General features: G+C 47.2%; 1 protein-coding gene across 14 annotated transcripts in view; it reads right to left on the bottom strand.

The window, feature by feature from the left end:
• The window catches only part of PLEKHA6 (pleckstrin homology domain containing A6), a 156,703-nt gene extending 151,511 nt beyond the window's left edge, over window positions 1–5,192 (bottom strand). For 6 of the 14 annotated variants that reach the window (XM_050762450.1, XM_050762421.1, XM_050762381.1 and 3 more), the window contains exon 1: window positions 4,580–5,190. In XM_050762450.1, the coding sequence (XP_050618407.1) occupies window positions 4,580–4,662 (83 nt within the window). In that variant the 5' untranslated portion in view covers window positions 4,663–5,190. Of the gene's footprint in view, window positions 1–4,579 lie in introns of all 14 variants that reach the window. The other 8 variants (XM_050762368.1, XM_050762377.1, XM_050762442.1 and 5 more) reach the window with 5 other exon arrangements.
• Between the last annotated feature and the right edge of the window lie 7,776 nt (window positions 5,193–12,968).

Here is a 12,968-nt window from a genome sequence, read left to right as displayed (position 1 = left end):
TCAAACTTCGGGGCTCAAGCAATCCTCCCTCCTCAGCCCCCTGAGTAGGTAGGACTACAGGCATGCACCACCATGTCTGGCTTTTTTTTTTTTTTTTTTTTTTTTTTTTTTTTTTGAGATGGAGTATCGCTCAGTCACCCAGGCTGGAGTGTGCAGTGGCACAATCTTGGCCCACTGAAACCTCTGCCTCCTGGGTTCAAACAATCCTCCCACCTCAGCCACCCAAGTAGCTAGAGTTACAGGCATGCACCACCATGCCTGGCAAATTTTTCTTGTATTTTTAGTAGAGACAGGGTTTCATCATGTTGGCCAGGCTGATCTCAAACTCCTGACCTCAAGTGCCTCGGCCTCCCAAAGTGCTGGGATTATAGGTATGAGCCACCACACCTGGCCTCTGGCTATTTTTTTTTCAGAGACAAAGTTTTACTATGTTGCCCAGGTTGGTTGCAAACTCCTGACCTCAAGTGATCCTCTTGCCTTGGCCTCCCAAAGCACTGGGATTACAGTGTGAACCACAGCACCCAGTTGTCCTGACGTTCATGCTTTTGTCCATGTTGTGGCATGTGGTCGTTTGATTCCATTTGATTGCTGAATAGTGTTCCATTGTAGGAAACATCACAGTGTGTTCATTCATTCACCTGTTGCTGAACTTACAGGTTGTTTTCAGTTCTGGGCCACTACAAATAAAGCTACTATGAACATTTGTGTACTAGTGTTGGTGTAAACCTATGCTTTTTTTTCTATTGACTCCACTAATTTTCTCTAAAGTTGGACACATGTTACAGGAAGAGATCTCCCAGCTAAACTACCCCTCTGATAAGCAGAGAAAAAAACAAAGTCACTGTTCTAGTGACCTCTGAGCTCGGGCACCATTGAAGAAGACTCTAACATACTGGATCTCTGGTCTTGGCTTTGGTTCTCGGAGGCAGTGGAAGAGGAAGCCAATAAAAAGGAAGGGCTTGGAGAGGAAGTCAGCCAGTGCCCTCACCTCCATCACATCTCTCCTGGGATTTTCCAGCCCCTGACTCTCCCCTCCTTGCACACTGTCAGCCCCCTCAGACCTCCCATCTATCTCTGCCCCACTGGATATCACAGACAACCCTATCACACCCTTGACATTCCACCACAACCCTCAACTTCCTCTTCCCCTAGTCCTTGCACCATCTTGCACCCCTTGCACCCCTTGTCAGCACACCCGTCTGGGACAGTCACAGGCCGTCTCCACTCCAGCACCGGGCTGGGAGGACTGGGGTCACTGCAAATCCAGTCTCCCAGCTTAGCTGAGCCCTGAGTGCCACCTAGAATCTTCTTCAAGGTCCCCAGTCAGTTGTCATCCACAGAGAGCTCCAAGGCTTTCCCGCTAATCTCAGGTCCCAGGCCTGCCTCTGCTACCCAGCCCCTCTCCTGCACAGAGGATCTTATCTCTTAATCGAAAAAAAAAATAGAAAAGATTAGGTGGGAGCTTTCCCAGTATGCCCAATCACCTCACCACCAAAACTTACCCAGATTCTCACCCATCCTTTAATACTTGTCTTCCTCTGGAGAATAGGTTGCCTTCTCTCCCCTTTAAGGCTAATCTCTCTGCCTGGGTTATCGTCCCCCTTCTCTCCCATCTTTTCTCTGTTGAGCATCCCAGCCTTGCATCTTCACCTCCTCTCTCTTTCTGGGGTCCATCCCTTTATTCTCCTCCTCTGTCTGTGTCTTCTATAGTCTCAGTACTCTGCCTCCCTCTCAATGCCATGTCCCCTGGCAGCTTCCTGTCTCACACTCCTCATTCCTGACCAAACCTTTGACAGTAGTCTCTCCTAGCTTTCCCCACTTCCTGGCCTTTCATTCACCAATCCCCTGCAACCTGGTTTCTGTTCCCAGCCCTCTCCTGGAACCACTTTCCTAGATGTCATTAAAGGCCTCCCCTTCTCCTAAATCCACTAGGTGTTTTTTAGCCTTTGGCCCATTTGGCTTTTCTGCTGCATCCAATACTGTTGAATTCCTTTTTTCTTCTTAACATCCCTCTTCCTTGCCTTCTGGGGTGGCGTTCTACCCTGGTCCTGGTGCCGCCCACCTCTGCAACCTCTCGGTCTTACTCTCCAACCTGGCCTCTGTTCCTCTATCCCTTCCTTAACACTGGTGCTGCCTGGGTATACTCCTGTCTTTTCCCTCGCACTCTTCTGGATGGTTCTACCCCCCATTGATGACCCTTTTCCAGCCCAGGCCTCTCTCTTCAAACTCTATCCTGTATGTCCAGTTGTCCGTTAGACAGCATCTCCTGGATGTCCCCCAGGGACATCAACTGCAGTGTTTCCCCACTAAACCGGTACTCCCCCTAAAATGCACTCCTCTTGCCATACTCCTGACCTCTTTCAAACTCAAGCTGGAAATTCTAAGCTTTACCGTTGATTCCTCCCATTGTCTCCCCTTCCCAGAATTCAAGCTTTAGAAGAATATTCCTGATTTGGTTCCTGAAGATTTCTCCCATCTCTCCCTCCCCTTCTCTTCTGTTCTCACCATTTTAATTCAGGCCCCATCAGCTGTCTCCTGGACTTTTGCAACTGTTTCCTAACTGCTTTCCATACCTTAAGTTTCTCCTCCTGCCTCTCGCTCAGCCTCAAATCACTGCCCATGAAGCTGCCAGAGAGAAGGCTCTAAATGCAGATCTGATGATGTCAAGTCCCAGTTTGAAATCTCCTTTGGCTTCCCATCACCTACAGGATGGAGTCCAGACCCCTTAGCTAAGCACGTAAGGGCTCTCTCAAGCTGCCTCTTCCTACTTTTCCTCCTGGGCCTCTACAGTAATTCAGCAGCTCCACTCCATCTCCACTGAACCTCTCCGAGCGCTCTAGGTTACCTGTTCCCCAGCCCCCATTGGTGCCTTTATTTCCCCAAGCCTCTACTTCCAAGGCTTCTTTCACTCTTGTCTCTCCTCCAGAATCAGCTCAAATGCTTCCTCCTCTGGGAAGCCCTCACTGAACTCCCTGGAGAGCATTAGTTCTTTCCTTCCCATAGCATCTTGCAAATGCCTCAAGAATGTACCATAGTATTTCCTAAGTATTGATTTACGTTTTCTCCCTGTTACCTTAAAGTAAAAACCTACATCTTATTGTTTTTTATCTCCAGTGCCTAGCACTGCAGCAAAGAGTGGATGCCCAGTAAATGTTTGTAAAATGAAAGAGGAAAATAATCTGGATGGCAAGTAAGAGATCAGGAAGAAAGAAGAGAATGAACCACTTCATCAGTATACCTGAGGGACTCATGGAAATTCACATTCTAAGACCCTCCCCCAGATCGTCTGAATAGGAATCTCCTGAGGTAGGGCTCAGGAATCCACCTGCTTAATAAGTTCCTTGGGTGATTCTTATAAACTCTAATGTCTCAAGTCACTGCAGTTTTAATATTGCAGAAGTTCTGTTATTTAAGAATCTGACTTAGGGTCAAGACCTTTAATGGAGTTAATTTCTAAGATAACATAATTACAACATCAATTATGATCATGGTGGTGACAATTACAGAAGAAAGGCCTAAAGCAAATGTGGAAACTTAGAAACACCAAAGAGAAACCGCTGCCTGCCTGAGCCCCTGCAAAGGCAGTTTGGTACCTGGGGAAGCAGTGCACTCAGTCAGCAGATGCTAGGCTGAGTCCCAGCTCTGATTAACAAGTGGTTTTCTCTTCGACCGGTACTTTCAATACCTCTGGACCTCAGTTCCCCGTTTGACAAATGAAGGGATTGCTTCTAAGATTCCTTGCAGCTCTGATGTTTTGTAAGTGGCTATCTTGAGGAAGGAAAAGCTCGTCAAGTGTGGGTAACAGTCCAAGACGCTGTGCTTCTAGACTTGCTATATTTCTGGGAGATGTCTATCCTGGCAAAAGATGACTGTAGTAGAAGCGAGCCAAAAGAGAGCCAGCAGGGCCACTTTGTTATAATGAGATTATGCCAGAGCCATTTTGGTTTATGAAATTAATATAACAGTGCTAATATATTACTGAGAGTAGCAAAGGCGCTCTCTCTCTCTCAAGAATGCTAAACATACAGTGGGCATCGTGCCCTTCTCTCTTGACCACGGCCCCATAAAGAAGCAGGACAGGAGAGGAGAACTGCTGTCCTGGGCACGCTGAGTCTGGGGTGAGGGTTGCCAGGAACTGGGTGGCAGAGGCAGGATCTCCTGGTATGTTGTCACTTAGCCCAAGTCTTCCCATAGGAAAGTCGGGGGGGGCGGGGAATGAAAGACCTACCTCTGGCCCTTTCAGGGAAGGAGCTGAAAAAACTCCAGGTTGGGCATTAGTCTAGTCATCCTCCTGGAGGCCTCGCATGTGACCAAGGAGAGGGAGAAAGGGCAGCACTCCCCTGCCCTGCCCTGCCTCTCCGAGCTGAGAGAATGCCAAGCCTTTGCTGGACTTTGACCCATTGAGGAAAAGGCGGGAGACACATTCAAACAGGCATGGTGATAAACTTATTAGTCATGCCCGCCTTTGCAGCCACCGCTTCACCCACCTTCTCCAGCCTGGCCCCAACCCCGCCACTTTTCAAGTTGGACAACTTAAAGGAAAAAAATTGAAATAAAAAGAAGAGGGAGACCAACATACTTGATGAAGAAGATTCTCCCACCACCGTCAACTCCGTAGGCCCACCGGCCGGGCAGGTCCAGCCAGTCAATCTCATCGGCCATCTCGGTGTCCCTGCAGCCCCTCTGGCTCTCTGCGCCTCCAGGCGCCGGCTGGGCAGGGGGCTTGGTACCCGGGACCCCCCACTTGCTGCCCCCTTCTAGAGGCCGTGGTGGGGGAGGGGGTCCGGCCGGGCTGGCGGCGTCGCTCCCGGGTCCCTGGCAGTGGCTGGCCTCCCACTGAAGACGCGCTGGCCTCAAGCCGGGAGGCAGGGAGCAGGCAAGCGCTTAACCCTGGCCGGCCGAGAGCCCCAGACACCACCTGCCCCCTCCTCGACTCGGAGCTCCTCTTCGGACCGTTTCCTGAACTTTAATGACGGGCAATTAGCGTGGTGAGTAATTATGATGGCTTTCCTGCCGGGACTATTAACGGGCAGCGCTGGGTCTCCGTTCCTCCTGGCTCTGCTGCCCTCCAGCCTGGCGGAGCCCGGCGAGCAGAAGCTGGAGCGGGGAGGATCCCTCCCCGAAGGGAGCAGGTTGCAGTGCGAGCAGGGGTGTTGCCTCTCCGCTCCCAGCTCGGATCTTGCACTTGAACCACCGGCGGGGCTGGGGGCGGAGCCGCGCCGCCGCCTCGGAAGGTAATTCACAGCGCGGAGAACTAGCCGGCAGCCCCAAGTCCCCCAGTCCAGGCGCACCGCGCAGGGAACCCAGTTTGACTGAAAGTGCTTTGAATCAGGAACTGATGGATATGTCCAGCCACTGAAGGGAAAAGGGGAAGTGATTAAACCTGGTTCTATTTGGTGGGAGGTTAGGAGAGAAACAAAGGTCACAGGCACGGAAGTGTGGCGGGGCTATGAGCAGCCGGGGACCCGGGGAGCTTCTCCTAGCTCAGATGCCAGCCTGATTAGTCAAGCTAGTCCTTACCTTTCTTTACCAGCACCTCCTCCAAGAAGCCTGCCATGACTAAGTAGAATCACAGGGAGACCTTAGAAATACTCAGAAACCAACAGCGTTTATGTCCCTCCATTCCATTCCCCCTAACTTGCACCAGCAATCGAAAAGGAAAAAGAAAGAAAAATAGAAAGAGAGAAGGGAATGTTATGTGTACGGAATGTAGACTGCAAGCTTTCATACTGGCATACCAAAAACAGTATTGCTGGAGCCCACAGTTCTGCTATCTCAGGGTCTATATCAAAGTTAGCCGGCTTAGGCAACATAGCAAGACCCTGTGGTGAGTAATTATGATGGCTTTACAAATAATAATAATTAATTAGCTGGACCTAGTAGCATAAGCCTGTAATCCCAGCAACTCAGAACACTGTCAGGAGGATCACTTTGAACCTGGGAAGTCGAGGCTGCAGTGAGCTGTGATACTGCCAGTGCACTCCAGCCTGGGCAACAGAGCGAGACCCTGTCTCAAAAAAGAAAAAATGCTGGAGTCCATTTGGCTTTCCCGGCTTACTCCGGATCTGCCCCTGGGGCTCCATTTAGGTACATACAGTTCCAATCCATGTGCCAGGCCCAAGAGAATAATTAGACAATGAGAGAGACACCTGTGTTTAAAGGGAGCAATGTGTTCCATGACAGTTGGCAATTATCTGTTGGGCAAACATACATTTTGTGAGTATTCTAGGAGACTTGATCCCCATTTCACATAGGTAATTCCTGTTCATCCTTTCAGTGTCTACTCATGTGCCACCTCCTCCAGGAAGCCATTCCTGACACTACCGCAGAGAGATTTATAGGTCCATCCTCCATGTGTCAAGGCACCTGATGAATAACCTTATAGTAGCACTTATCACACTGTAATGCAATCCTTGATTTAGTCATCTGTCTCCTCCATTGGACTGTGTGCTCCTTGGGGCAGGAACTCCATCTTACCCATCTTTATAGCCCTGGCAGCTGTCTGTGGCACCCAATTAACAATTTTTTTTTTTTTTTTTGAGACAGAGTCTCGCTCTATCGCCCAGGCTGGAGTGCAGTGGTGCAATCTCGGCTCACTGCAACCTCCACCTCCTGGGTTCAAGTGATCCTCTCACCTCAGCCTCCAGAGTAGCTGGGGCTACAGACACTCACTACCATGCTTGGCTAATTTTTTTGCATTTTTACTAGACAAGGGGTTTCACCATGTTGGCCAGACTGGTCTCAAACTCCTGACCTAAAGTGATCTGATCCACCTGCCTCAGTTTCCCAAAGTGCTGGGATTTACAGGCATGAGCCACCGCGCCCGGCCCAATTAACATTTGATGAATGCTTGATATGGTCATAACTGGGAACTACTCTTAACTCTAACCACAGTCCTATACTTTTGGACTTTATTTAGAGGCACTCTGAATATAACCATCAGCATCATCAGGGTGTGCGTGGGGAGCTCTTTCTGGGAAAAGAAACAGCTTGTGATCCTTCTCATAGATCCCAAATGCTCAACCTGGAGGGTTTAAAATGTATACATCTGATAGATGGTAAAGCTAGGAAATGCCTCAGAGAACATTTAGTCCAATCCTCTTGTTTTGAATATGGCAATTGAGGAACAGAGAAGGGAAAGGGGCTGGTCAAGGTCACTGAGAAAGGGGGTGGCTGAAAAGGATCTGCCCACCAATGTCTCAGGCCAGAGCTGTTTTCATTACATCATTCTCACTCCAACACTGGAAATTGACTCTGCCAACATCCTGGCTGCCAGATCTAAGTTAAGTCCATTCTCCAGAAGCAGAAGACATGCAGAAATCCATAATGTCCAAATTATTTCTCTCTTCTCAGATCCCACAAATTTCTAGCAGAGAAAGCTTCACTTGACAGTAAAGCAGAGCTGCACTTGGGAAGCACAGATGAAGGTCTAGGTGCCCCTTCGTTTCTGAATTGGGGAAGCTTGGCAGATCAAGGGAGCAGACTCTGCCAGGCTGCACTCCCCTGTCACCAGCCATATGAAACACCTGTAGAACTCACGCCACTGACAAAGCACAGAGCCACCTGCCTAGCCCCTGTTATGGCCAAGAATATAAACTGCCAGAGTTGCTGCCAAGATGCCTCAAGGGAAAATACCAGCAATCAGTGCACTTCCAGTCCAACCTGAGCAACCAGTAAGGGCAGCTGCTTGTGCTGAACGTGGGCGGAAACAGGGACAAGATGACATATATTTGAAAACATGTATTACACCACTGTCTTCTTTGAGTGCCTGTTGATCTCTTTTTCCACAAGATTTTTGTCTTGTTTAATGTCTAATCTAGCCTGGGGTCCCTAGGGACATTTACCTAGATGAGAAAAGGCCAGTGGCTCAGATTTTTAAGTGTTTATTACTCATTTGAAATAAGAAATCAGGTTTGAAAATATTTTCCTAACTGTGGTGTAGTCTCGCTAGTGACTTTTTCCATGCTAGCTCTTGTTGATCAATTATGATTAGTATGGATACTGCTAGTAATGACATTTTAGCAAAAGAGCTAAAGACATGTAGAAAAAGAGTAGAAAGCCCAAATAGAAGAAGCTATTGGTTCAACAATGACCTGGAAGAGAGAAGGAGGGTTGATATATTAAAATGAAAATCATACATGACTGGCAACGAAGTCAGAAATTTACCTGTCTGATTGCTTTCCCCCCCACAGCAAAGTTTTTTTAATCCCTTTAAAAACTTTTTATTTATTTATTTATTTGCTTAGAAACAGGATCTCATTTTGTCACACAGGCTAAGGTGGTGCAGTGGCACAATCAGAGCTCACGGCAACCTTGAACTCCTGGACTCAAGCAATCATCCCACCTCAGCCTCCCAAAATGCTGGGATTACAGGAGTGAGCAAGTGTGTCTGGCCTCTTTTATCTCTTTAAAAGGCAACCAAGCATTTGGAAAAAATATATCAATCATATTTATAAATTATTCTGATTCTCCATTACATTCTGATGTCTTAATCACTTCAACGTTACTATTTCTGGTTTGATATCTGTGGTAGGCTGAAAAACAGCTCCTCAAAAGCTATCTGCATCAAATCCCTGGAACCTATTAATGTTCCCTTATTTGGAAAAAGGCCTTTGCAGATACAATTAAGAATCTTAAGATGAGAAAATCATCCTGGATTACTGGGGTGAGAACTAAATCTAATGACAAGTGTCCTCATAATAGACACATAAGAAATTTAATAGAAGAGGTGAAAGTCATGTGACTATGAAAACAGAGATTGGAGTGATGTGGCCACAAGTCAGGGAATGTTGGCAGCCACCAAAAGTTAGAAGAGGCAAAGAGTACATTTTCCCCTAGAGCTTCCAGAGAGAGTGCAGCCCTGCCAATACCTTGATTTCATTCTGAACTGTGAGAGTATAAATTTCTGTTGTTTTAAACCAACCGATTTGTAGTAATTTGTTACAGCAGCCATGAGAAATTAATACAGAACCTACAAGAAAATCATAACTCAGTGAGGGCCAGGGTGGTGGCTCATACCTGTAATCCCAGCACTTTGGGAGGCCGAGGCGGGTGGATAACTTGAGGTCGGGAGTTCAAGACCAGTCTGACCAACATGGTGAAATCCCGTCTCTACTAAAAATACAAAACTTATTTGGTGACGCACGCCTGTAATCCCAGCTACTCGGGAGGCTGAGGCATGAGAATAGCTTGAGTCCAGGAAGTGGAGATTGCAGTGAGCTGAGATAGTGCCACTGCACTCCAGTCTGGGTGACAGAGTAAGACTCTGTTTCAAAAAAAAAAAAAAAAACCTCAATGAGGACTGAAATAAATGTCCATTATTTTTACCTCTCCAGCATCTACTCTCCCTTCTTCTGTTAATAGCCCCAGGTTTCCTTTTGACATCTATCTACTCTCTGCCGCTCTCAGCCTGTGTGGGTTGGGTGGGCTCCCCACCTTTACTCTCAAGCTCCACTGAGGGTTGGGCTGTGACACAGATCTGGCCAGAGATCTGACAACTCTCCATTTCCCTGGTTCAGGAAAGGACACAGGACTCAGACAAGACCAATGAGACTCCATTTTTTAAAGATCCCCAAATTCCTGGGAAGAAGCCCTTTTCTTCTTGCATTTGAAGGTGGCACATGTTGTGTGGCTGTTGCTGGTGTCGTCACATGGGGCCTGCCTGAAAGTGAAACCAACACAGGAGGAAGTGAAGCCAGAAGACGGAGAGAGACTGGGTCCTCCTTATATCCTGGGAGCCCTTGGATCCAGCTTGCCAGAGAGGCTCTACCCCTAAATGTCCAGCTATAGGTGCCAACAGACCTCTTACTTCCTTTCTAGTTGGTTTGAGCTGGGTTTCTGCCCCTAACAAATGAAAAAGTCCTCACCAATATAAAAGTCACGGAAAAAAAGGCTTTTTGTGTGTAATGGGAAAGCCAAAGAGATAATCATGTGTGTTTCTAGTGACTCACAAATAGGAGCTCTTCTGTTCTGAGAAAACCACAACTTTAGATCAAGAAAGGGTCTTAGTGATCATCTACCCCCAAAATTACATTTTTCCCAACGAAGATACTAGAGAATTCAGGAAAGTACCCAGAGTTGTGGCAATTCCACAGTAGAGTTAAGACCAAAACTCAAATCTCCTGAAAACCTGATCAGTAGAAAGTTCATATTGAGACATTTGCTACATCATTTAAACATATTTGGCCAAGAGATGCACATAGTTACAAGAAGATTGTAACAGATTCCTTTGCTCTATTAAAGAATAACCACAACAGCAATCTGCATTGAGGGCTGGTGTTTAATAGTTATGCTCACCTGCAGGCAAGGTCACTAGCCACTGTTGATTTTCTTCCAAGAACTAGGAAGCAAAGGGAAGGAAGGCAACAGCCATCTCTGCTGGCATTCGAGATATGGCTCTGTAAATATGCAAGGGCTCAGACACACTAGCTGCTTAATTAAAGTCATACCTCTATAAGGACTTGAAAGAGAAGGGTTTCATTATAAAAACTGCCATTCTAGTGCTAGCATCCAGAGGATGGCAGAATTCTGAGGCTTCCCCACAACCATGTATATTGAATTGCACTGGTTCCACAGATATTTATTGATACCCTCTGTGGGCAAGGACAGAATGTCCCTCCTCTCACGGAGTTCACATTTAATAAGTATGTGGTCTCAGAAGATAAGTCTATAGAGAGAAATGGACAGAGTAAAGGGAACAAAAGGAACACAGTGGGTGCTGCTGTCCTATATTGTGTATATTTTACATAGGGTAGTGAGGAAGGGCCTCAGTGAGAAGAATGGCATTTGCACAAAGGCTTGAAGGACAGGAGACAGCAAATCGTGTGGATAGCAGGGAAGCACGTTCTAGGCAGAGGAAATAGTAAGTGCAAAGATCTGGAGGCGGAAGCAGCCTTGAAGTGTCTGAGAAACAACAAGGAGGCCAGTAAGGCTGGAGCAGGGTGAATGAGGGAGAGAACAGGATGAGATGAGGATGGAGGGTGGAGGGAGGCCAGGTCATTCCAAGCCAGTGTAAGGAGTTTTGCTTTTATTCTAAATGAGACAGAAAATGGTTGGTTGGTTTTGAGTGCAGAAGTGACATGATCTTCAGGACTTCACGTATTTAGAGGATCACTCTGACTGCTGTTTGAAACAGGGTCGAAGCAGATTCTAGTTAGGAGGCTATTGTAATAATCCAAGCAAGACATGATGATGGCTTGGTTCAGGATGTCGGGGGAAGAAGCAGTGAGAAAGAGTAAGATTCTGGGTATCTTTTGAAGGTAGAACTGACAGGATTTCCTGATAGACTGTATTTAGAGGAAGAGGAGTCAGGACGACTCCAAGGGATTTGGCCTGGGCGGCCGGAAGGATAGAGTTGCTATTGACTGAGATGGGGGTAGACTGCAGGTAGAGCAGGTGTGGCAGGGAGTTGGGGGAATCAGAAGTTCAATTGTGAGCATGTTAAATTGGAGATGCCTATGAGATAGTTAAGCAGAGATGCCAACAAGGTGAGTGGATATATAAGACTATTAGGTTGGTGCAAATGTCATCTCAGTTTTTGCCATTAAAAACAATAGCAAAAACCACAATGACATTTGCACCAACCTAATAGAAGACTAAGGAGTAGAGATATGCATTAGTATTTTTCAGTGACTAGAAGGTATTATAGCCCTGAGGCCAGTTGAGATCACAAAGGAAATGAGTGTAGGGAGAGAGGAAACAGAGATAAACGGCTGAGAACTGGGGCATTCCAAATGTCAGAGGTCAAGTTAATAAGAAAGAACCTGCAAAGGAGACTGGAGAACAAGTGCCCACGAAACAGGAGAACAATAGGACGGCAGCGTCCTGGAAGTGTGCCTTGTGTGTATTCACATCACTCACAAGCAGAAGCAATGTACGAGTGGTGCCTGTGCTCCAGAAGGGCTGAGGTTAGGGTGGGTTCTGTCTGAGCAGGAAGCAACTTGTACTCCTGGGTGAAAGGGTGGAGACACAGCCCAGGTGATTTTTAAGTTGGTCTGAGAACAGGCCTAGGAAAATGATCATTTTGGCTAATGAGCCCTTGCTCTTCCGTAGAAAAGTGCGCTGAAATGTGCTTCCTTCAGCTCCATCTCTAAAAGCCTCTGCTCTGGCTTCTCCTGGGATTGACGCCAGCCCAAGATGGCTGGCTGACTTTTCCTGCCAGGATGTGTCATGGAGCAGAGAGCTGGCACTGACAGTTCCCCAGAGGGGGAGGGGAGGACTGAAATTGTCAGGGCAAGATATGGGCCCGTGGAGCCCAGAAGAATGGCCCCATCTGTAGTCCACCTGTTGACATTTCCTCTCTGGGTCTCTTCTTGACTTGACAGCTCTTTCTAGGTAGGCAATGCTCTTTCAGGGCTGACTTTAATGTGTGTTCTGGGGTTTTTCTAGAAAATAGCAGCTGGTGCTGACTTTGGCATTTCCTGGGACTAATGTAGCACTTTGGTTCAATTTAGTTCAATAAAATCATAAGGCACAATTATGCCTCCATCTCTGTAAAAACTGTTTCTGCCTTCAGCCAATCAGCTTCTTCCTCTCTTGTCTCTGTCACCCACCAACCTGCTGGTCAGTCCTCTCCGCTCATCAAGGACCTTGGCTCCCAGTTCAGCAGCTTCTTCTCCCTCCCATATCTCCCTCTCATTCTGGGTGATTTCAGCACTAATGTGAATGAACTATCTATCCAGTGTCCTAACCTTACAATACGTTGATACCCTCAACTCCGGGACTACTCACCTAGCCTCTAATAACCTACTCATACCCAAGGCCTCACCTTGGACTTTCTCACCACTCAGATTTGCTCCAACCTGGAAAACTTAAACTCTAATGTCCTACTTCCTGAGAACAGTTTGGGTCCTTCTCATACCCTGATTCCTTTCTTCTCTTTATACCTGCTCCTTGCCTTCTTCCTTCAGTACATTTCCTCCTAATCTATCAACCAAAGCCTCATTCCACTTCCTGCGTTATTCAGTCCA

This window comes from Macaca thibetana, chromosome 1, assembly GCF_024542745.1.
Source record: "Macaca thibetana thibetana isolate TM-01 chromosome 1, ASM2454274v1, whole genome shotgun sequence".
In the NCBI taxonomy this organism is placed as follows: Eukaryota; Metazoa; Chordata; class Mammalia; order Primates; family Cercopithecidae; genus Macaca; species Macaca thibetana.
This window is presented reverse-complemented; position numbering and strand designations above follow the sequence as displayed.